This window comes from Cuculus canorus, chromosome 5, assembly GCF_017976375.1.
Source record: "Cuculus canorus isolate bCucCan1 chromosome 5, bCucCan1.pri, whole genome shotgun sequence".
NCBI lineage: Eukaryota > Metazoa > Chordata > Aves > Cuculiformes > Cuculidae > Cuculus > Cuculus canorus.
The window spans coordinates 7,314,290-7,340,133 of NC_071405.1; the positions used below are offsets into that span (position 1 = coordinate 7,314,290).

The window sequence follows — 25,844 nt, forward strand, 5'->3', positions numbered from 1 at the left end:
AAGTTATGCACAGAAGGAGGGAAATAAACAGATATACAAATTAAGATATTATTTCCTTGGCACAAATTCAAAAGGTCTCTAAAAATTGAGATTTGGCAGACAACTATTTTCTATTAATAGTCATAGCAGAAGCAACCACTACAGCTCAGGCTAAGATTCAACTTCCAGTATAAACCATTCTCTTACAGTTTCTCACAGCAAACTCTTTCACGCTAATTCCTTTGGGAGGAAAGTTTTTCCAGAGCTTGGTGTCATCTGCCCCTAGCCTCAACCCTTTTTTTTTTTCCCAAAGAAAAATTTCCACGGCTTTTTGTTCCATCCCTTTATGGATAAAACCACACCTCGTCTTCTGATAAAGCACTTTTGTGCAGAAAACAGTAAACCGATTCGTTCACACTTAATTTAGCTCCCAATAAGGGAAAATGGGTCAGTCATTTTGAAGTTAGGAGCAGTGTTTTTTTCATTTTGTTTTGTTTCGGCAATACTGTCCAGTGAAGACTCAGGAATCCAGTCTACAGCTAAGCAGGGAAAAAAGACTCCTGTGTGCAGTTAGCTGTTTGGTTTTAATGTTTAATTGAAATTCTGCAGCGGGTCGGGGGGCGGGGCAGGGTGTGGAAAAAGCACATAAAGAACAAGGTCTTCTGGAGTCCAACTGAAAAATGCCTGAGGAGTCCAAGTTCAAAGTCCAAGAAGGACTTCTAAGTCCATTTAGGACAAACCATAGTGTCCTCCTACATGTACAGAATTGGCACCCAGCTACACAAGAACAGAGGTATCTTGTGCTGGACCTGCACGCAGAAGGGCAAATAAATTACATTTTCAGAGAATATGAGGTTTTTAAAGAGTCGACATTAAATCTAGCCTGAGCAGTCTGCCTTTAAGTTACCTGTTGAGAGAGACCTTTTGAAAGTACTTAATGTATTTGATTAATGGTTAAAAAAAAAAAAAAAAAGCTCAATATTGTTAGCAGAAATACATGAAAAAACTTTATTGCAAGATAAGCTGCTGGTGATAATTAGATTCCCCCGATTCTTCCCAAATTAACAATATAATTAAAACTTTAATAATAACTTAGATGATATCTATATAATCTTAACTGTCATATCAATGACAAATATTCTAGTAATAGATCAGCTCATTTGACAACTCCAACACTTGAAAACTCTGGAAAACTAGGGGATTTACTTTTGGATCTTAGTGACTCATCAAAATATTGCCGCATATCCCCACTGTTTTAACCTAACGTTCATCAGTGCTGCCTACCACTCTAAACCTGGGCACTCACTCACAGGAAAGAAGGTCAAAATTTGCACTGAGGTGGCAAACCATCACTGGTTTTTTTACAGTCTATTGCATAATCCCTCTTTGCCCATTTTTTTTCCAAGGCAGACAATGTTTATGCATGAACTATTTATGGAAGTTTGTAAACACATACCCCAAAAGTGATACTTAAGACAGAACATGTATCAGAAATAGCTATTAAATGCTTCCTACGTGACATGAAAAAAGTTTCCCAGTATCCACCAGTATGTAAATAAACAGAAGTGTAATCTCCTTATAAGTAATCACTGTACATACATATAATTTTACACCTACTTGCAGCAATATAAAAAAGGTATTTTTAAAGCCTATATGAATGAGTATCTCATTACTAAAGGTAAGGACAAAATTGGAGGCAATCCAGTCACTGCGGTTTTACAATTTATAACTTATCACCTGAGCTGTGCTAAATTAGTCTGTGTTCCCAGCCTAGTACAACTGTAAAGAGAAATATTTTCACTTACACAACTTCTATGACATTATTACATCTCACCTGTTTTTGCAATGGACTAAGAGCATACACACACAGAGCCATTCACTGCAAATTAATTGGTGACCAGTAATTTATGGTGCTCATTTGCTGGCAACTCTCTGTCGTTTTTCTAAGTATCAAGGAGCAGGTACCCAGAAAGATTTATCATACTAAATAAAAGCTTCCTGTAGAATTAGCTGCCTTTGCTTGGTCACACCAAAGCAGAGATTTAAAATTATCACAAATTCATTACCATTAAAGCCCCAATTCTACAAACACACATGCGGTTAACTAAGGTTAACATTTGTGCACGTGGTTAGTCCACCAATAATCCCACTGACACATCTCCCCAGCTATCCAAGAAGTCCACCAGACTAAACCACCTGGAATTTTTCATTCTTGTTTCTTTTGCCCCAATACAACCATTCACACCATACTAATGGAAACAAACGCTTCAGCATTTCAAATTTTTAGGCGTTAGCATGGTTCCTCCGCTACAGCCTGTCAAAAACCATTCTGTGATCTCCTGGGAAAGAAAAATAATGCGCTGCCTAATTTCTGAACAGCCGCTCAAGATGAGGAAAGTCAAACCTAGAGAAAATTGTTTACAAGATCTAAGCCTGAGTTAGCACTAATAAGTTAATTATTATATCAAAAGTAGTAGACACCAAATAATTTTGAAATGACATCTTTTAAATAAGTATGATGTACTAAAATATATTAGGAATCCAATTAATGTATCATCTTACTAGCTGTATAGAAGCCAGATTTATATAAGGCAGCATTGCCTATGAAATTCGATTCCTCAAAAATAAACCCTTTTTTCATTAAAAGAGACGAGCCAACTACAAAGGGATGCAATACCAACCCATGCGGATCAAGTTGTATTTTATTCACCATACCAGAAAGATCTCTAGAAACCATCTGTAAGCCACTGGAAATTATTTAACTGGAGATATAAAATACTTCTCAATTTACTTTCTTAGCTTATCACAACAGCAGCCAGTGAAGGAGCCGCACGGCCGCGGAGCTGGGATCAGAGCAGATCCCAGCACAAGCTCCTTCACCTTAAGTAACTTGCCCTGTTTTCTGAAATCTCTTCTTACTGCACTTCAATCAAGAGCACTTACACAATTCTGATGTACTGAGCATCCTCTACCCTCGTTCATGCTCAAATACCTTTGACAAACAGTTCTCACCTAATCCACCAGACACCTTTTGCAGGATTTTAGCACGGCTTTACTGGGATCAGAGCCAAGCACAGACTTCTTCACACCTTTCCCTTCAGTCCTAGCCTTGATAGGGCTTTGGTGTTTTAGAAAATGCAACCTTGCAGCCACAAGCATCCCTGATGCCTTCTCTTCCCTTCCTGACTCACGTATTGAGCAGCTCCTCGTTTTGCCTGTGCTCGCAGAAGCCTGCTCAGCTTGAGACTGCACTGGGAGCTTGGACATGACGTTTATGTGAGCTATAGATGGCAGAAACGAAAATAAGAAAAGCTGCAGGCAATACATTCATCTGTATACATGAATCTTTAATATTTCCAGAAAATTACTAGAGCAGCCATTGAAAGCGATGTAGCCGGGTCCCCGGGATAGGAGCAAAGCACCCCATTTATCAAAGTCCCTGCACCATCTCCACCCAGACGGGTAAATGGAGTTCCTTCGTAACAACTCTTGCCTTCCTTCCCCAAAAATGCTATTTTGCAATAAGAAAAAATGTTCACCACAAACCCAAGACTTTTAAACCCATTCTCGCCTTTCATTCTAATTCCTTCTAAATGAAGTTTTACTCCTTCTCAAGTTCCTCACAAATAGGTTTTTCAACTGATAGTATTTTACGGAACCCAGAAGAAATATTTTTTATTTAAAAAGCAACTCAATTTAAAGATAAAGAGAGTAAGTCAAAGAAGTAAAATGCAACTGTTAACAAAGATAAGCTGATTTTTTTTTATTCCTATTGAAGAAATGCCTAAGATCTTCACAGGCATAAGGGCCGCACGGCTTTAGATAATGGACAATGGACAAATATGACAAAAACTATTCTCACTGCAGATAAGAGAATTTAGTAAGCAGAGAAAGTCTGCAGTAAGTGAATAAACAGATGAAGGGGCAGAGTACAGAGAGGTTAAAAAGGCAGCACTAAAGACTGCACAAATGTGAGGCACAAATGTGAGGATTAAACTAAATAAAAGGATTGGGTTTATTAAAAGTCAGTTTCTGCTACCTCCACAGATGATTACATAGAAAATAACAATTTGACTAATTAGTTAATATTTGTACAGTACTTTGAATATATAAAGTGATATATAAGTTAGTATCATTTCAATTAGACTGGAATTGAGACAGAATTATCAGTGCATTTATTAATACTTAATATGTTCGCTTTCAACAACAGCAATAAGCTTTACATTTTAATTGTGTGCTTCAAAACATAAAGGTAGAAGGCCCTGTGAAGTAACTGCAAAGTTTTCTTACCAAGTTTCTACCAAGAAAACATGCGTATTAAAAATAAACACACGCTGATTTTTAGCTGAACAGATGGTGAAATTAAGAACTCTTGATTCACATATAGGCAAGAGGGTCCATGGGCCAGAATTTGTTGCTTTTTCTTTCAAAACCAGATTCTCTTTACAATCAGGTCATTCATCTTTATGACCTGAAGGTACATCACATTTTTGCGAACCTCCTCCTAAGAGCTATTCCTCCAGTACCCAGCAGATAAACTACAGGCACATAGGGCTCGATGAACAACGCATGAACCAATCCGCTTTCACACAGTCGCATCAGCTGCACTGCAGAGGATCAGCAGTAGTGCCCTTCTCAGGGAATGACTGCCATCCCTTGCTGAGGCTCTTCCCAAGCAGGGCTTCCTTAAAAAGCATCACTCCAGTACCCTCAGTCAAGCTGCCTCCACGGGGCAGGGGGAGAAGGCACCTTGTGTCAGTGCCACCCCTTCCCTTACAGATTTCTGCCATGGATATCTGTCAACACCAAAAGTAAAACCATCTTCCAACGCTCTGTGCTTCCCCCAAAGCCATGTAGCCAACTGGAAACTATATCAAACCATACAGCAGAACCTGCAGGCAGGACATTTCAGCTCTACCTGAACTCCTCTTTGGTTCCACCTGAAGAGCCGTCAGGGCAAAGCCATCAGTAGCGAGTGTAGCATCCAACGCCGTCCATTAAGGAGCGTTCCCCCAACTATGCTCAATACCTTCACAACGCACAAAGCAGCAGTAGCTCTTTACAAAGCAGAGTAACTACAGCACTATAATAATTAAAAGGAAATAAAACTGTACATCAAATTGAAAACCAAAGAAATTTTTAAGAACGTGAAACAAGTGCTTATTAATTTGGACAGCTTCTACCCGGCAGTGTTCTGAGAGGAATTCTTGAAAGAAGAGGAAAAAAACTGAGGTGCAGAAAGAGTTATTCAAAGGTATTTTTTATTTGCCTTCATTAAATACTATATAACATGCTCTTATTTGAAAAACATCAATCAAATTTATAGATTCGTGATAAATACAGTTGTAATTATAGCTGCCTGAAAATAATTCAGCTGTCACGTTTACCCTGTCAAAGTAAATAACGCTGTCATTTTAGTTGATGTGTGTGACTTGAGTAAACATTTGAATGCATGAATTTTGAAGTAAAATTTCTTCGCTTGAAACAATTGCTCAAATTAATTTTCCTTCCAACTCTTTATTTATTATGTTTATTTTCTTAGTAAGAATGGCCTCTTTAACTATTTAACCAAAGCATCCTGAAGTAGATTGTGGGTGCATAGATCATTACAATGCACACTAAAACACGACCTGTTGACCAGAGGAAAAAGGTGGCATTTTTACTGCTCCATCCTTACAGTTGTAGCACCTTTAAATTTATCCCTATAACACACGCATGGTAGGGAAATATTATCATTTGTGTTCCAAGATCTGGGGCAAAAAAACATTTTTCACAATTAAGAAATGCATATTATTAACAACTATTAGACTCTACTGGATGTGCTTAAGCTGGTCTCAGCAAGGAGGAGAGAAAGAGAGATGCCAGGGGAGCTTTCTGAAGAGACACCTTGGTGGAACCAACCTCAGAATATCATAGAATCATAGAATGGTTTGGGCTGGAAAGGGCCTTAAAGATCATCCAGTTCCAAGCCCCTGTGATGGGCAGGGACATCCCACAGGATCAGGCTGCTCAAAGCCTCATCCAACTTGTCCTTGAATGTCTCCAGGGATGGGGCATCCACGACTTCTCTGGATAACCTGTTCCAGTGCTTCACCACTCTCACAGGAAAACATTTCTTCCTACTATCTATTCTATCTTTCTTCCTAATATCTCTACATATTCCTAATATAGATCGGCAGTACAAAAACTTCCTACTGGTGGCAACAGAAAACATAGCATTTCAGTTGGGTCATTTTTTACTGAACCTGCAGGGAAAGAAAATGTTACAACTTTTCAAAACCAAAATGAGGGAAACCGGGTGACTGCTTACTTCTCCAAAGTGTGGAAAATACTTCTAAATCTTTAAAAGAAAAACATGCCAAAAGTAATGGGGAAATTCCCGTTTTCAGGCTCATGTCCTGCTGATAATTCCACTTCTGACCCCTTCAGTTAACTTATCATTAGACTTACTGTGCTGTCTTCTATTTGTTAGCAGTGCAACACTACTGAAAAGGAACATTTCAACAAAGTATTTTGAAAAGTTCTGTTCAATAACAGCTAAAGGACAGGACTTCTCAGCACTATATGCTGCATTAATGATAAAAACCAAAATCCCACAGTACACCCTCAGCTTTGAGAATCAATCGATTATGTCTTCTGAGGACATGACAACACTGTTAACGTTCTGATCTGACATTTTTTTGCCTTCAACTCTTCACCCGTTAAATGGGTACAGTGTTCCTTACTATCTTTGCTAAGCCTTTGAGGCCTTACATAAGAGGCAGGTGTTAGTACTTAAAAATGACCGGCTAAGACATGTTGTACCGATTTTATTCTTGGCACTTCTGAAAAGGAAAAGAACCAGGTTTTCTCCAATATACATTCATTATAAACTACACCACTTTTCAGTACTGTAAACGAAAGATAAAAGCAATAAAACTGCACTAACCTTTTCCTTAATGTAGACTCACAAACCTTGACCACCCTGATGACCTCTTTAACAGTCCGTCGGAAATCATGCATTCTTGCTGCCACTAGCAGTGCTAGAGAATAAGCAGGGAAAGTCAATGTCAAAAAGAGGAAAATTTCCTGAAGAAAAGCAGAAAACAGCCAGATAACTATACCCTCTCTTTGTGCCTGCCTGCAGCTAAAGAGCTGTAAATGCTTATGCTCAGCTGTGTCCCTGAATACAGGTGATTACCTTGACTTCACAAGCTTTGCTCCCTACCCAATAAAATTAAGCTGACTATAAACTGCACCCTGAAAAAATACTGTGCTTCAGCATTTGGGAAACCCTGGTAAGCTACTTAAATACAGCACATGAACATCTCATTGTTCACCTATTTTCAAAGTTGTAATTTTTTAGCAGATTTTATCAGTCCTGAATAAAAAAGATCTCCAGTTAACTCCTCTGGAAGCCAGAAGTGAAACAATGAATCCACTTAAGCTGTTATCTTCATTGCTGTCACCTCTATCACTGGCTTCCTAGAGTCCAAGTGGTCTCCTGCAAGACCCTCTATACAGCTAGATAATCATTACTGGCTGCATTAGTGTGTTGATTCAGAGCACTAATCATAGAATCATTAAGGCTGGAAAACACCTCTAAGATCATCCAGTTCAACCACCAGCCCACAACCACCATGCTTACTAAATCACATCCCAAAGCGCCACATCTACATAGGCTGGACATCAGGAAAGAATTTTTCACGGAAAGGGTCCTTGGGCACTGGCAGAGGCTGCCCAGGGAGGTGGTTGAGTCACCTTCCCTGGAGGTGTTTAAGGGACGGGTGGACCAGCTGCTGAGGGGCATGGTTTAAGGAAGTGTTAGGAAAGGTTGGACTCGATGATCCAGTGGGTCCTTTCCAACATAGTGATTCCATGATTCTATGATCTACATGTTTTTTGAACACCTCCAGAGATGGCGACTCCACCTCTTCCCGAGGCAATCTGTTCCAATGCTTGACCACTCTTTCAGTCAAGAAATTTTTGCTAACATCCAGTCTAAATCTTCCCTGGTGCAACTTGAGGCCATTTTCCCTTGTCCTATCAGGTGTTTCTCGGGAGAAGAACACTAGCTCTGTTTTGAAGCATCACACCCAGTCATTGTGCAGTGGCACAGTGCACAGAACACTTTCAAGAATGCAAAAGTGATTCCTTTCAGAGGAAACTAAACCAGAGCTCCACTTCAGGTATGTGTTTAAAGTGCTCCAGTTCCAAATGGGAACATTGGGGGCTGAACTAACAACTGGTCCTTCAAACAAAGTATAGCACAGACATTTAGGCCAGGGGACCAAACTAAACCCAGAGTGCAGGACACCACGTGAACTGCATGCTGCATGATGGAGAGGACTTAGCATCACCTGCTTCAATCTACTGGTCTGTTTAATCAAATTACTTGCTTGTGTGGATACAGCCTGTGTAGTGAAACAAAGATCAGGCTGGTCATCCGTGGAGTATATACCCAATTTTTTAGCAATGTGCAATAAGCAAGTGCTACTAACAAAAAGGAACTGGATGTTTCCAGAAGATCGTGTAGTCGTAGGTGCCCTTTGGTTTGCGTGCTACGCACATGGAAGATTTTGCAAATAAAATAAAGCATATATGTGAACTCTGTGACTATCTACAACCTTCGTTACTCTGGTACCTCACTGGCTGGTACTAACTATCTTTTAACCTAGTCCTTTCAAACCTGTACGTTTTTTGTAAGCATTATGACAGTGATGGCACTTGGAAAAAGATAAAGAAGGAGAGGACAATAATTCCACAGAACAGGTCAAAAAGGTAATTTCTTGCATAAGACTCTGTGTAAAGTCACAAATCAAAGTGCTTGCACTAATGGTGTCACTGAAAAAAAAACCCCCAATCCTTTTAGCAGGTAGAGCTTGCGGAGATGGGGGTAGAAGGGAGCACCAGAAAGGAGGTTAAAAATCTAAAATGTAAGATATAAAGGATCTGAGCCAATAATGTAGAAGCAACAGCATAAATTAAGTTTGAATTTCAGAATCTACTTTGATGGAGACCTGTATAGTCTGTAGGTGCCTGACAGCACAAACCCCAGAAAATATGGCATGACGAAGAAAATGAGAAAGTCCTCATCTGTTTCCAGCTCCCAGGCTCTCCCTTCCAACCTGCTGTGGGGAAGCACTACACCCAGTGTCTGACGCACCCGCCCCGCAGAGCCCGGAGGGCCGGCGGCCAGTGTGCATCCAGTCCCGCTTCATCCTCTGCAGCAGCCGGAGAGCCGTCATGGACACCTCATGGTTCTTATCCCCGAACTCAAGCATGTGGGCAAAACGAGGAATATATAAACACGGATCTGCAACAGAAAATAATACAATTATTCCTAATCCTAACCTTTGATTTAGGAAATGCAGTACTTCAGCAGTTGGCTTGCTCCACATCTCAGAAAACGACACAGACTGTGCTGCTGGGCCAGTTTCTCTGATCACTAAGCTTCACAAGCACCTTTTTAGTTAAGCTAAACTAAAATTCTTCCTTGTTTTATAGGCAAGAGACCTTTAAAGCACTGCATAAAAGCTTTTCTTGACGTTCTTCTCAGGATCCAAGGCTGCCCATGCTGACTTTGCCATGTGAGCAGCGTTACCAGTATCAGTGAAATTATGCACAAAGCTAAGCATTTGCAAAAGCTTTTGCAGAATAAGAACATAACTTAGGACGAAAACTTTTAACATCTCCTGCAAAGTAACAAATGAGGCAACTTGTACGTCTCAATATCAAAATTCATTTGCTTAAAATCCCAAGTCCCTAACATATACCTTCAATGTTCATTCCAGCTCCTTCTTGGACTCATGTTCCACCAACACAAAGCACTGTTTATTACAGATACTGAGGCTTACTCTCCACTGGCATGAATTGCTGGGACCCAATTAATGTTGACAGCGCTATGACAATTTACCTCGGCCACGGATCTGCCTCCAGATGCACTATATAAACTTAATTCAAGTGTTGGTGTTATCAGCTTCAAACTAACCAAAATATGTCAGTACAGATTGTGCTTTGCCTAAACCAATTTATAATTTATCAAACAATCTTGTAAAAGCCACACTTAACACATGTTTACTCTTATTTGAGGTATCAGTTTCTCATTTCCTGCCAGCCTTTTATCACTTGACCGAAAATCTATGATGTACAGTAAATTGTTAACTATTAGTCTCAACTCAATTTCCTTAGCTGATCCCCTGTGTGGGCACTTAAACTGATAAAGATGAAAATTCCGCTCAAAACACTGGAACAATCTTACAGATTTACAATTAATCAAAGCAGTTTCATTTATCACCAAGTTCTAACAATGATGCCCTGTTGATATCCATAATTACCAAGATCACACCAGAGGTGATTACGCCTGTCAGCCCTGCAGAAGCGTTTCAATGAAAGCATTCATCAAGCAAAAACGTCCAAACGCATCTCCCTCAAAACTGACCAAATCCCAGTGTGCAGTCACCTCCTAAACACAATCCTAAAAATCAAAGGCTTAGGAAAGATTAACTGATTCCCATGACTCTTAAGTGTAGTTGTTCTGTATTTCCAATTAGCTGCATCATACATTGGCAGATACACACTTGGCAGACACACGTTAAAGTATCTGTGACTAATGAATCACCTTATCTACAGCAGCATTAGGAAAACCCACCTTCAGACACTTCATTGTAAAAACACATACTAATACAACTGCAGTTTTTGGGAAAGTATCACTTTATAAAACTGTACTCAATAAAAACATCCAAAATACAACAAAACATCCCTTTCAAAAGTGATACCCTGGATCAACAGACGTTTAAGCCTTCCTCTTCATACTACAGAAATCTATCTGATTCTGCAAAGCAATGTCCGGTTTGTTTGCACATCTCTTCTTATCCTGGCAGGGCCCAACTTCAGGGAAAGGAGCAGAGCAAGGCAATTCACAGTTTTCTCTTCCCGGCTGAGTTTCGGGAGCATTTACACATTTGCATGATAGCTATTCAGATGTTGCTGCTGGCATCCATGCCTACAGGTCATTTGACAACACACTGAATAGTATCATTAATTTAAATTCTAAAGCTACCTGACCAGTCACAAAATGAGTACGAAGACCAGTTTGAAGTGAAAAGCCTTAACAAGGCCATAAAAGGCTAGAAAGTAATGTTACCGATACATAAATCAAAAGCAGGGCCGATGTTAACATAACTATATCCTGGGTGGATGCAGACGTTAAAAAAACACAAACCCAAACATATATTTTTAAAAACTGTAAAGCCCACTTATATTTTTAAAAATTGTAAAGCCCAAACACCTCGATTCCTGAAGAGAATCACAGAATAGTTTGGGCTGGGAGGAACAATGAAGGTCAGTCCAAACCTCACATAAGAAGAATATGGAATTGTTGGAATGGGTCCAGAGGAGGGCTACGAAGATGATCAGAGGGCTGCAGTACCTCCTACATGAGGACAGGCTGAGAGAGTTGGGGTTGTTCAGCCTGGAGAAGGCTCAGAGGAGACCTTATAGTGACCTTCCAGTACCTGAAGGGGCTACATGAAAGCTGGGGAGGGGCTGTTTACAAAGGCATGGAGTGATAGGATGAGAGAGAACGGGTAAAAACTGGAAGAGCAAAGATTTAGACTAGACATTAGGAAGAAATTTTTCACCGTGAGGGTGGTGAAACACTGGCCCAGGTTGCCCAGGGAAGTTGTGGCTGCCCCATCCCTGGAGGTGTTCAAGGCCAGGTTGGATGGGGCCTTGGGTAGTCTCGTCTGGTGGGAGGTGTCCCTGCCCATGGCAGGGAGGGTGGAATTATATGATCTTTAAAGTCCCTTCCAACTCAAACCATTCTATGATTATATGACGTCTTCAACTATGTTTATGTTAACCTTAATCATCTTCTGAACATCACCATGGCCTCCTCTGGACCCATTCCAACAGTTCCATAACCTTCTTAAATTGGAGGTTCCAGAACTGGACCAGGCTGCGTCTCAGGAGAGTGGAGGAGAGGGGTCAGAGTGTCCATCCCACAGGCACCGGTACCCGGAGTGGCAGGAGGCAAGCTGGAGTGGGATTCGTGCCCCACTGACAGTGCATCCCATGGGAAGCTGAGCTGCTACTCCAGGCCAGGAGTCCCCACACAAACTGCGCATGACTTGGGGGAAGCAAAAAAAAAAAAAGCAGGAAAAAAAAATCCATGCAACTTTCCTTGGCTTGAATCATAGAATAGTTTGAGTTGGAAAGGACCTTTAAGATCATCCAGTTCCACCCCCCCGCCATGGGCAGGGACATCCCACTGGCTCAGGCTGCCCAAGGGCCCATCCAACCTGGCCTTGAACACCTCCAGGGATGGGGCAGACACAGCTTCCCTGGGCAACCTGTGCCAGTGTCTCACGGTGAAAAAATTCTTCCTAACGTCTAGTCTAAATCTGCCCCTCTCCAGTTTATACCCGTTCCCTCTCATCCTATCCCCACAAGCCTTTGCAAACAGCCCCTCTCCAGCTTTCCTGTAGCCCTTTCAGGTACTGGAAGGTCACTATAAGGTCTCCTCGGAGCCTTCTCTTCTCCAGGCTGAACAACCCCAACTCTCTCAGCCTGTCCTCATAGGGAGATGCTTCAGTCCTCTGATCATCTTTATAGCCTCCTCTGGACCCGTTCCAACAGCTCCATCTCCTTCTTACGTTGAGGATTCCAGAACTGGACACAGTACTCCAGATGAGGTCTCACAGGAGAGGAACAGAGGGGCAGAATCCCCTCCCTCGCCCTGCTGGCCACGCTGCTTTGGATGCAGCCCAGGACACGGTTGGCCCTCTGGGCTGCGAGCGCACATTGCCGGCTCATGGCGAGCTTCTCATGGACCAACACCCCGAGCCCTTCCCTGCAGGGCTGCTCTCCATCACATCACCCCCACCCCGTACCGACACCGTACGGCCCTGCCCCGCCGCCCCGGCTCGGCTCCGCTCCCCCCGCGGGGCTGCGCGGCGCGGCAGCGCCCCCGCTCGGGCCGCCCGGGAAGGTCGGTGCAGACGCGGAGCTCCCTCGAGCCGCCCGCTCCGGGAGAGCCTCGGCGGAGGGGGCGGGCGCCGAGCTCCACGCTGTGCGCGCTGCCGGAGCCGGAGAGGGCGGGCGGGACGCGGAGCTCCCGGCAGCGCGCACTGTGCAGCCCCGGCGAGGGGCCGCGGAGCTCCTCGCAGTGCGCGCAGCGCTGCCGGAGGCGGGGGGGGAAGGTGGGAGGGTGGTCTGGGGACGCGCAGTTCCGCCGCAGCGCCCCCAGGCGGACGCAGGTCGCAGCGCCGCCCGCCGGAGCCGCGGGCGGCTCCCCCCGCCGCGCCCCGCCGCTCCCCATTGGCGCGGGCGGCGGTGACGCGCGGCGCGGCCGCTGCCTCTTAGGGCGGGAGGCGGAGGCAGCGCCCGGCAGAGCCGCATCCCGCGCCGCCGCCCGCGGAGCAGCCGGGGCGGCCAGCGACGGCCCCGACGCGGGGACAGCAGCGAAGTTGGCGCGGGCGGCCGGGACCCCGCGGCTCGGATGCGCCCCCGGGGGACGGAGAGAGCGGGCGGCTGCATCACCCTCGCCGGATTTGTGGATTGACTCCTGACCCACCGCCTCGCCTGGATTCGTGGGCGCTTCTCGTTGGATTTTGGCTTGTTTTATCGTTATTTTTTTCAGTTCTTTTTTGCCTTTTCTCGGCTGTCCTCGGGAGCTCGGCGGGGGCCGGGAGCGCAGCGGAGGTGAGCGCCGGCACCGCAGCATCCCCGCATCGTCCGAACCCTGCGGAGCGTGGGACCCGCGCCCTCCCGCCCATGCCACTGCCCCATGGGTGCCTCAATGGCAGGATCATGAAGTGTTTGACTTTTTTTCTTCTGCTTCCAGAGACCTTAAAGAAGCCCAAAAAGACCTCGAGGCCAACCGGCAAGGTGCCGGGATGCTCTGAGCCCCTGTCCCTTAAGGAGAAGATGGCTGCAGAACTTTACCCCGCCGACAACACCAACATCAACAACACCGCCAACAACAGCAAGAAGAACGCCCTGCAGCTCCAGCACAGCGCCCAGCCGCCCCCGCCGCCCCAGCTCCACGCCATCAACAACAACCACCTGGAGAGCTGCAGCTGGCAGAGCTCGCACCCCACGCTGCGGGAGAGGTAAGGGCGCGGGGCCGGGCGGAGCGGGGCCGGCGCTGCCCGGGCTAACGGCGCCTCTCCCGCTCCCTGGCTTGCAGGAACGCGCTGATGTTCAACAACGAACTCATGGCTGACGTCCACTTCGTCGTGGGCCCGCCGGGGGCGTCCAGGAAAGTTCCTGCCCATAAGGTTTGTGTCGGATAATCTGGGTTCTTCTTTTTTTACGGCTTATGCGCATCCGCCGCCTTCTCCCCCCGCCTCGCCGCCAAAGCTCCGTTTCTCTCTAATTACTTAGCGATTTGCACGCGCTGCAATTAAAAAGAGAACGGGTCCCGCTCACTCTCGTTCCTCCGCCGTGGCTTTTAACTTTTCCCCTTGGCGAAAGCCTCCAGCTCGGCTGTTCCCATCCCTGCGACTGAGGCTTCTCTCTCTCCTTATTTTCCAGTACGTTTTGGCCGTGGGTAGCTCAGTCTTCTACGCGATGTTTTATGGCGATCTCGCAGAGGTCAAATCCGAAATCCATATACCAGATGTGGAACCTGCAGCCTTTCTAATCCTATTAAAGTAAGTGGCCGCTACGAGTCCACTAATTACGTGGACGGAATCAAAGTAGCTTATAAAATATACATCTCCTAATTGGCGTTGTGCAATAGGCACTTATTACTGTTTACTTAATGAGCTGACAAATACTGCGGGTCAGATTCGCTGCCAGCAAAGATGACCACAGATCGATCTTTCATGGCTTTCCCCCCCACAAGAAACTATGGTTTTTTTCCCCCTTCCCCAAGAAACTGTTGTTTTTTCCCCTCCTAAGAAACTATGGGGTTCTCCTCCAAGAAGCTGTTTCTTTCCCCCCCCTAAGAAACCATGGTGTGTTTTCTCCCCGGCTAAGAAATTATGCGGATTTTACCCCCCCCCCCCCCCAAGAAACTATGGGGTTTTTTTCCCCCCTAAAAAACTATGTTGTTCCCCCCTTCCATGACACTATAGTTTTCCCCCCCCTAAGAAACTATGTTTTTTTTTCCCCATCCAGATACATGTACAGTGATGAAATAGACCTGGAAGCCGACACTGTTCTGGCTACGCTGTATGCTGCCAAGAAGTACATCGTGCCGGCCTTAGCAAAGGCTTGCGTCAATTTTCTGGAGACCAGTTTAGAAGCAAAGAACGCTTGTGTCCTGCTGTCTCAGAGCAGGCTCTTCGAGGAGCCAGAGCTGACGCAGCGCTGCTGGGAAGTGATTGATGCTCAAGCAGAGATGGCACTGAAGTCAGAGGGCTTCTGTGAGATAGATCAACAAACGCTAGAGATCATTGTAACCCGGGAGGCGCTCAACACCAAGGAAGTGGTAGTTTTTGAGGCTGTTCTCAACTGGGCAGAGGCTGAATGCAAAAGGCAAGGGCTGCCGGTTACGCCGCGCAACAAGAGGAATGTATTAGGGAAAGCTTTGTACTTGGTGCGGATTCCAACCATGACTTTGGAAGAGTTTGCCAATGGAGCTGCCCAGTCTGACATCCTCACCCTCGAGGAAACTCACAACATATTCCTCTGGTACACGGCTGCCAATAAACCCAAACTAGAGTTTCCGCTGACGAAAAGAAAAGGACTTGTACCTCAGCGATGCCACCGGTTCCAGTCATCTGCGTATCGCAGCAATCAGTGGAGGTACCGAGGGCGGTGTGACAGTATTCAGTTTGCCGTAGACAAACGGATATTTATAGCAGGACTGGGATTGTATGGGTCGAGCTGCGGCAAAGCTGAATACAGCGTCAAAATCGAACTGAAACGCTTAGGAGTTGTCCTTGCTCAAAATCTGACAAAGTTTACATCTGACGGCTCCAGTAACACTTTCTCTGTGTGGTTTGAACACCCTGTACAGGTTGAGCAGGACACATTTTACAATGTAAGTGCTATCCTCGATGGTAACGAACTCAGTTACTTCGGGCAAGAGGGAATGACTGAAGTGCAGTGCGGGAAAGTGACATTCCAGTTCCAGTGCTCCTCGGACAGTACTAATGGAACTGGAGTACAAGGAGGACAAATACCTGAGCTCATTTTCTATGCATGATGCATTTCACCTTGATTGTATTCCAGTACTGCAATGATGCGCACTAAGGGATTTTCCATTTTACTATGAACTCTGCAGCAGTATGGAATGTTACGCTACTTACCTATCTGCTACATCAGGCTATACAAATAAGTGAAGGAATGCTCTTGAATTTAATCTTATTTTATTTATTCATAAGCTATTTGACTTAATAATTAAGACTGCAACAAGCAGAAAAATGTTAAATTTCGCACGTACTGTGCATTTATTTTGTATATAGATAACTAACTTGCAGACTGCAGCTGACTTAAACAGAATGTTCTAAAGTAGAGCAGTTTACAGATCTGTGAAATATAAAACCTTTTTACTTGCCCTAAATCCTGTGTACTTGATCCTTGCTGATCTTACTGTTTGTGTCTGTTAATTCATCTACAGTGCAGCTAATGGAGGTGACAATACTGTCATCTGTCCCCTGTCTGCATCTACACAGGGCATTAGCTATCACCACGAATACAAAGGTTCCCTTGCCTGATAACTAAGACTATCCAGCAGCAGCCTTTATTTTTCCTTCACGGAAAAAAAGAGCTGACATATATGTGGAAGTGCAGTGTTTTTTTGCGTGTTGCCTAAGCTGAAGATGGGCAAACCATGAGCATATTCAAAGTGGATCAAAGTCATCCTGTGGCTATATTTGAAAGCTTCTAATGCCCGTTCACGCGCGTTGTCTGCATTAACCAGTAAACAGCACCACTGGCCCTTGTACCTGTCAAACTACACCCCACCTGAATGGCCAGAGTCAAGACATACAGGCTTAATGCAGGGACAGGCTTCATCACAGATTGAGCTCAGAGCTGTAATACTGGTGGCCACTATCTAAATGTACACCTCATCTCGCATTTAAAGAAATACTTGCAGTATTGGTCTTTCAGTTCACTCAAAATCACTGATTAGAAATAAACCACCTTAAACAAAAGTCTCTGGGTCTTCCCCCTCCCCGCTAGTCTTTCAAAGACTTTAAGTTCCTTCTATCCACCACCAGCAGTCATTTTATAGCTAGTACCCTTAACTTTTCTCAGGGATGGAAATTGGTGTTTCTTCAGGTCTGACAATCATTACAGATGAGCCAATTAGAAGTATTTAGCATTCTTTGTAAATCTCTCTTCTCAGAACCTTGGAAAGACTACCCAAACAGCAGTCTCAACCAGTATTTTCTATCATGTGTAACAAGTACCTTTACATTTAACTTAATGGGCTTTCTGTTCACCTTTCCTTAAGCTGCATTAATTTTCGCCTTGAAATTAAGCTACAATATAAATTCTTCCTGTTGTCTCTTAAGAAAAAAGTAGTGAAAAATAAGAAGGGCAGCTGAGTTACTGGAAACTTTTTACCAGGCATCAGGCTATGCTAACAAAGCCAGCTCACCACAACGGCTGACAGCTGTGTGCTGCCAAATACTATCTGGATGCTGTTACGATGATGTTCTATATAGGAACTGCTGGTTCTCTTGCTGCAAAGCCAGGGAGTTATGTACCCAGCTAAGGACATATGAAGGGGTGTGCGTGTGTGGTGTTCCCGAAGACAAAGGCATCTGATTCTTTTGGTACAGATGAAGGAGAGTGGGAGTGAGAGTGGGTAAAGATAAAGGAAGAAAATTCCTGCGTAGAGGTGGGTAACCGTCACGCAACCTTTCTATAAATGCACTCTTTTAAACTGGAATTGGCACCAACTCCCTTGGCTTAAAAGATACAAAGCCTAGACAACAGCTTTTTTTTTACCTTCTTAGCCCACCTTCCTCTCACTGTATTACAATTTCATTGATGACTTACGAATTAAAAAGTTAATTAGTGCGCATGGAAAAAGTTGCTCCTCATTTTCCATCAAGCCACTTGTATTTCAAGCACTGAACAGCTCAGCTACAGGTGATAGGCAGATAGTAAATTTGGCAAACGCTTATCGAGTGTTGCATCTCTGTGGAACTAAAGAGTGGCAGGCCTGTGCAAGCTTGTGGACGCACACAAATTTGTTATACATCAGCCTGAACTGCTCTCAGAAAAAGCAACAAAATTATCTGTAAAAGAGAACAGCATCAAGATCCCCATGAACAAAAGGAGAACATGCTGTCATGGTCAGCGCTGCTCTTCAGCCTGGACTGATTCCAGCTTCATTTTTAAGTTACCACTTCGGTATCTAGCACATGATATACATCTATACACACACACACACACACACACACATATTCTTTTAAAGTATCCATGCAGAAAATACACCAAAACACTCAAAGAGTCAACTGGTAAAAAAAAAATACCTATGGCTGGAGCATTTATGCAGAGTTCTCTGGCCAACAGAAGGAAAGTTTTTCCCAGCACATAGACATTCACCTATTAAAAGAAAAAAAACACCATTATTTAAATCTTAAACCACAAACATTTTTAATAGAACGTTTATACGGAAAGGAAAAGAAAACCCAACTTTTGAAAGCTTAAACAACCTGCTTTAAAAGAAATCAACTGAAGCAACAGAAGCACTATTCATAGGTACAGAATAATACTTAGTGCTTGTCAAAAGCTGAACAAATTAGCATTGTAAATCAAAGTGTAAGTTTATACTAAAAAAACCTGTTCCTCATACTCTTCAGTGGCCTCAGTGTTGCTCCACAGTACTTGGTCAACTTTCCAGTTGTCACCAAACATCTTAATGCATTAAGTAGACTTTAATATAATATCAGTATATATAAAGTGTCATTTATCTTGTAATGCAACAAAACGTGAGCAAATACTCACAGGTTAGTACACATTTCAGCTCCGCATGATCATGTAAAGTGGGATAATTAAGTATTGCACAAGCACACACCAAACTTTTCCACCAAAGCAAGGAGTGGTGCTACACACCCCAAGGGTTATTTGTAATTTCTTATTGTTTGGACATCGCCTCAGATCGCTCAGCTTTAAAAAAAGATAAACAAAATCAGAAAAACCCTAAACCACACCAAACTGCGGAGGAGTCAGGGACAGAGCCCTGCTCCCCTCCTCTCCTTCCACTGGCAGATGGAACTTGAGGGGAGGAGCTACTCTTCATACTCTGATTTGCAATTTACAGCACAGGCGACTACATTTGTATTTTAAAAGTCTGAGGAAGTTCTCTTTTGCTATCTTAAGATGTGTTTTTGTGGTCAGCAAGAAAGGCAGGATATACTTCAGTTCCTGATTAGCTCCAAACATTCCCACGAAGTTCCATGAACACCTTGCTACCCTAAGGCATATATAAAGGTCAAAGTTAGTAGAAAAAGACCTCCATTTTCCTACCCTCCAAACAAAGAGATTTTTTTTTTTTGAAGGACAGTATATACTCTATTGCTTTTATGTAACAGCACAGCCCCTTTCTTTCCTATAACAGGATAGCAAAGGTGTTTACCAAGCAGTCAGTTACAGAACTGAGTTGTTGATTATGGTACAAACCTATGGAAATAAAGCCCCATTTCTAAGTATATTCTCCTTTAGTTTCACTTTTGTCAGCTTTATACCAACATTACATTAAAAGCAAGCTTTCCTCCCAAGTATACAGATGCTTTTAGGAAGCTAGCAAAAATAATAAAATTAATATATTTTTTATAAATAAATACTGACACATTTTCACCTAGCCTTGCTCCTTGATTCTTTCCGGTATGTGAAAATGTTCTTAAAACAATTTTTTTCAGATTTTAAAAAAAATAGAAAATGAGAACTTCAAACAAATCCTCTGAATGGTTATGTATCTTGAAAGTGACTGCCCAATCATGTGTACGTGATACAGTGGTAATTCGTTCCATATTTAGTGGAAAGTTATATTTTCCATGCTTTTGGACGGGCACAGAAGACATAAAAGTATAGTCTTAAATTTTACTGTTCTTTCTTTCCTTAACACCAGATGACACAGATATGCTGTTCTTTGGGAAGGGAGTGAACAAAATATGCCCTCCGAATAAGCAGTATATTGCTTAGTAAATAAGTCACTGAATTTTACACAGAAAAATAAGCACCTACTGAATCCGGCAATTCACACCGGAGTTTAACAGCATGTGACTTTCCATGAGCCACAGAGACAGAACAAACGTTACTACAGCAAAATATCTGCAGTGTTTCAGTTGGCTTTAGATGCTCTAAATTCACTGCAAGTTTGGAATGGCTTGTTTTGACCTTTTGTCTAAGAAATATTAACATAAAGAGTGGGGGTTTGGCTGTAGTTTCATCCTTCTAAGTTGGCTGACCGAGTTACTATAAATCTCAAACCTCATCACTTAGATCTTGTTCCGAAAGGATGATTTCACTGCACAAAATCGATAAAGTTACTTCAATGGAGCCAACTACATATGACGTTTCCATCAGAAGCTTCACAAACTCATCTAGTTCTTTCATTTTAGTCTAGAAAAAAACAAACCTCAAATTCAGACAAGTATTTCTCCTTCTGGCTTTTTTTTGTCACGACATCCAAATATTTGATGCGTGTCCCCGTCATCCCCGTCATTCTCCAAGAAACTCCTCCCAAGCAAACTTTCCCAAAATGCAAATATCAAAAAACAATTAAATATGACGCGGCATAAAGAAGAAGGTTTTCTTCCTTTTTTTTTTTTAGAGACATTCAAAGTGGATACTGAATTAAATCTAAAGCAAAGGCAACTGCACAATAAAACTGCTTAATGACTGTTTTTCATCTTCCTGTCCTTACCCTAACTAAAACTCTCTGGATCCATGGTCTGTTTGAGAAATAACATAGTTAAACATAACCCGCTTTTCCACTTCACCCCCATCATCAGTGTTTCATGACCAACTTCAAGGTGTAGGCAGTGCATTTACACAAAATAATAAATTCAAATGGTACATCAGGGAATTTCTTTCTTTTGATCACAAGTGCAATTCTTTGCAGTTTCTGGTTACTACCAACTTAGAAAGAAAGCATAATAGACAGTGGATTGCGTTCTCTATATTATTTTCCTCATGAGGCTCACACATTCTGAACGCCAGGGTAAAGTCACAAAAGGAATCAGGAATGTTTAATTGATTCCAGTTTTCCTGGCAAATTAGCAGGAAAAGAGACTTCAGACCCTCTCAAACAAGATGCTTCTTCATCTGTAAAAGTTACCAGATACTCACAGATTCTGGGGCATTTCTCATAAATGGGAAATTAAAGATGGCATAAAGCTCACCCGGTACTCTGAAATGGCATTGTGCTGCTGAAACATGATACTGAAGAACTTCTGGTTTTAGTGGAAGAAGGCCCTTTCACTAAGATTTTACGCCACTGTCAGTAACCCAACCATTACTCACGCACGCACACAGATTCCGCGACAGATGAGATATTCTAGATATATAATAGGCCTAGATATATATAGAGTCTTTCTTTACTCTCATCATTTGTATAGGTTTTTTCACTCCATTAAGCTTAGAAAATTAGGAGAATTAATTTAGAGGCCGACTTTAATTTCTCATTCATTCTTCATTAAGAACTTCTTATAAAAATTCATATACTTCAATCCATCAAAAGCTTAATGCTCCAAATTTAGAACCATATGACATTTGCATTCATAAAAACTAATTTTATATGAGTCCTTAGAATGGCAAATAAATAAAAATGCCCTTCTAAAAGGATGTCTCCGGCTTAGACTTGAATTGGTGTGGCTTTAAAGCTTACCACATCAACTTTGGCCACTTCTTCCCTTTCTTAGTTTAAAAAATCATGCTGAAAAACAGTATTTCCCCAAACTCTCCCCAACCAAAATGGAAGTGTAACAATTGTTTTATAGACTTCTATAAGACTTCTGCTCTCTGTGTATTTTAACCAGATAATAACATTTCCTAAACGTGATGCGATCACTAGGTTTGAATATCAATACCTAGTACAGAAGGTAGTGTCAAGCTCTGTTAAAGGGGACATTTTAAAATAACTTCATTCCCTGATAGTTTTTATCGTATTATTTTGTATTCAGAATGCTTTTGCAAACATACAGACCCACCACCAAGTTGGTTTTTCAAAACACACTTGATTCTCCAGCAGAAAGACATCTTTCAGACAGAAAGTAGGTGCTCACCAAGGCACCGAAGGGAAAAAAATACAAACAAAACCCACTAGTGTTTTTACCCCCAAGTTTTTACAGGTGAATTTAGTCTGTAAGATCATGTCCTTTACCAACAGTTAATTTCTGCCTCTGTTACAGGAGACTTTAGATTAGTTAAAAGGGGCATTTGGAGAAGGAATGGTTTTCAATTATTCAGTTACGTCTTTATAAAAAGATCTTTCTAGTTATATTCTCTGCCCTCCATGGTACTTTTCGGAGACGCAGTCTTTTCATTTCACATCTGTCAGTCATCAGATGCCAATTCAAAAGGACACTTCCACAGGGACTTTAAGCCTTTCATAATTTCCTCTTGCTTTCACATCATGCCTGATATGTTCACAAATACAAATATATTTCCGCTTTTATAAAGAATAACAAATACTTACTTTCCAGTAATACGGGAATTACTCCGTTCATCAGTCTAATCAGAATTTTAAACTCTCTTTGGGAAACAGGGAATCCCCCATTCACACAGTTTCCAGTTCACTTTACCATCCGGACAGTAGCAATCAATAAAGCTGCAACCATGGTCAAGCAAAAACTTTCATTCAGCAAGATAAATAATTCTATAAATCAATACCCTTTCACTACAAGCAATTTTGAAAAAGGCTTTCCATGACCGTGGTGTGGCATTCTGGAAAAATATTACAAACGGTGACAGTGGTTAAGGTCTTCTGTCTTTCAGAAAGACAAAGACTGGGCAGTTGGAACACGATGAGAATTCACACTGTGAAACATCCATGGCTGCTTGCCTAAATAATTAAGCAAGCATGAAAAGCAAATGAGTTTTTAAAGAGAGTGTCTGTTGCTGGGGAAAGAGGCACCTGTGGTTATTTGATTCATTATTAACATTTCTAGTATAGTAATGCCTGAAGGTCCCAACCAGGTTGTTTAAATTAACTCAATCAACATGGCAATTTGCATAGGGGCAATAAAGGCAAATGCAGTCAACATGTTAATAACTTTAAATGAACAGAGGGTATTAAAAACTGAAGCAAATGAGTATAGTCTTTAAAAATTAATAAATTTTACCCTTTCCCAAACAATAAACTGAAATGTCTTATTTTTTGGATCCATATTGCAACAAGAACATTACTTTTAACCTCAAAAGCAATACACAAAACTGCAAACACGGCCCAAACCCAGCTTGTCAGACTGCAGTTCAAAAAGAGACACAAATAAAAACTAAGCAGCTTTCTCTCATGCTATGCTGGTAAGTATTGCTTTCAGCCTGGGGACTCCAAAGGGAGAGTCTCCTTTTGATGATCACATGCGCAGTAGTTCCTCCAACACCACAGCAGCACAATAAACCATTATAAACCCATGCAAAAAAGTCTTAAGGCGAATAAACCTATGCAAGAAAGTCAAAGAGTAATTTGTGACAAGCATGGAGGAATCAGGGAGGCCAATTCTGTCTTTCAAAAACATAAATAAAAACAATATGCATACCAAAATAACTCGTAATAAAAATCTTTCTGGATAAGAAAGTACTGTTACTTGACTGGACAAACTGAAGAGGAGAGGGATGAGGGTTGTGTTTTGAAGTCAAGACGGACCAAAGGAGGACTAGATTCCTAGCAAGTACTAGTTACTGATTTTAACTTCTGGTGCACTCTCTTCCCTTATCTAGAACTGCAGCGTAGTTCAGGTTGGAATGGAGCTCAGCAGGTCTCCAGGCTAACCTCCTGCCCGAAGCTGGGATGGCTACGAGAACAGATCAGGTTGTTCAGGATCCCGAAAGCCTCGATGGACAGAGATTTCAAAGCTGCTCTGAGCAACTTGTTCCAAAGCTTGCCTGTCATCACGGTGAAAAATCTTTTGTTGATATCTAGTCAAAACTTCTCATTTTAATTAATTATGACCTCCTTCTATGCACTGCTGTAAAGAGCCTGGCTCTGTCTAACATCTTTTCAGGAAACACTGGCCTTATTTAATAGCAGGACACATCACAAGGTACACTAAAAATTATATTCTACCAGGCTGAAATTGGAGATCACAGCACTGCCAACACCTCTTCCCAAACTCTTTATGATCACATTGCAAAGATCATGGCGCTGGAGATAACGAAAGGCTAAAAAAGAAACTGCCATCTCCCAAGATAAGAAAGGCAGCCTTTCACGACACCGAAATCAAAACTCTAGCCAAACAGTTCTCCAGGTGCAAGGAATGAGGTGCTCTGAAACTGATGAGCGAGCCTAAACTGCTCAAAAGTTGGGCCAAGGCTAGACACGCTTCATAACTCTCCTAAACAAGCAAGGCCTCTCACTTAGATAGGACTAACAAAAAAGCAAACAAAAGGCCTGATTACAGACCTCTCTAAAGACTATATTTGCAAGTAAAATGCAGTATCTGAAGATATAAGCAAGTATTTTGCCTGTCAGAGACTGATGACTGATCGTCCTTCCAACTCAATCAACATGCAGCATGACTGCTCTGCGCAAGGAAGGAGACTGATTTGTAGCACCGGTCTGGACATTTTCAGCTCATTTCAGATACTGCTTTAAAGTCTAAATGTACCAGAGGCATACTGAATCTGACAACATTTGCAACAGGAGGTTTCCAAGACATAGGACGTATTTCACCTGAAGATAAAATGGGAGAAAAAATACCAAAGAAGTTGGCCTTTCCAATAGAATTTAAAAAAGAACGTGATTTTTTTTCAAGATGACAGCGATTTTGAAGCTCAAAAAATTATTATGAAATGTAGCAGTTCTCCAAGACAAACTCCCACATCTCAGTCATCAGCATGAGAAGAAAAGCGATATGACTTCTTAAACATATACTGCCATTAACAGTCAAAATTAGTCCCATCTATCACTAAGTTTTAGCAGCGTAATACTAGGCTAAAAGCATATTACACTAGAGGGGACAGCTTTGAAATATTTTTTAATGGGGAAAGGGGGAACCAAATCCCAAAGCTATTCAAGAAAGTCAAGAAGAGAGATGGTAGAAGAGGTACAGACCAGAGCCTAAGAGGCTATGCTTAAGATTTCCCCTCATCATATATTTTTCTTTTAAAAGCAAAACTGAATAAGAGAGAAAGAACACTACCATGACAAGTCGTGAAACAAACAATGAGTTGCAAGTAACAGAGTAAATCTTCATATGACTGAGTTTTAGTTATCCAGCCTTCATATGTTGTGAGCCACAGAGGATGTGAGCTTTCCTAACGCTTGTCGGGCACTGGCTGAAGGTCACAGATGTGGAGGGTGCCATAAGTGGGATGGAAAACGACACAGCAAATATTGTCTCCAGCTGCAAGATGGTAAAAGGAAGCATGGATGGCCTTTTCAACAGGTTTTCATTTATCCTTTTTGCTGGCAGCTGGAGTTACAAGGCTTATCTTTTGTTTTGTTTTTAGATGAAGCAACACAGGAGAGGTTATTATGCTTTTTTTTCGCCCCTGAAATACACTGAACGCTGTTTCAAGGTGTTCTGCAGTTCACCCAGTAGCCTCTATGAAGGCACTCCATACGGATGTTTTATTTGATAACTTTCTTTAAAAAATCCCTGCAGTCAGATGATTAGCAGCCCTGCAGGTCACCACCTCCCACAGCAAGAGAGCTGAATCAAGTAGGAAATTCTGAAGAATACTCTCAATGTTTGCTATTTGCATCTAAGCAACAGTAGGTAAAGATCAGCAGCAACTCATTTCAAATG

At 42.4% G+C, this 25,844-nt stretch overlaps 2 protein-coding genes across 4 annotated transcripts in view; one reads left to right on the forward strand and one right to left on the reverse strand.

Moving 5' to 3' along the window:
- The window catches only part of BRF1 (BRF1 RNA polymerase III transcription initiation factor subunit), a 178,613-nt gene that overhangs the window by 79,434 nt on the left and 73,335 nt on the right, over window positions 1-25,844 (reverse strand). For both annotated transcript variants that reach the window (XM_054068880.1, XM_054068881.1), the window contains 3 exons: window positions 18,402-18,474; window positions 9,125-9,274; window positions 6,908-7,001 (listed from right to left, as the gene is read on the reverse strand). In XM_054068880.1, coding sequence (XP_053924855.1) covers window positions 6,908-7,001; window positions 9,125-9,274; window positions 18,402-18,474 — 317 coding nt within the window. The remainder of the gene's footprint in view (window positions 1-6,907; window positions 7,002-9,124; window positions 9,275-18,401; window positions 18,475-25,844) is intronic.
- Window positions 13,335-18,316, forward strand: BTBD6 (BTB domain containing 6). 2 transcript variants are annotated; one of them, XM_054068883.1, is made up of 5 exons: window positions 13,336-13,662; window positions 13,805-14,072; window positions 14,150-14,240; window positions 14,497-14,615; window positions 15,085-18,316. In XM_054068883.1, the coding sequence occupies exons 2-5, from the start codon at window positions 13,888-13,890 to the stop codon at window positions 16,115-16,117; spliced, it is 1,428 nt and encodes a 475-aa protein (XP_053924858.1). In that variant the 5' UTR covers window positions 13,336-13,662; window positions 13,805-13,887; the 3' UTR covers window positions 16,118-18,316. The 2 variants fall into 2 exon arrangements, with proteins under 2 accessions (XP_009562683.1, XP_053924858.1); XM_009564388.2 differs by having other exon boundaries at window positions 13,335-14,072.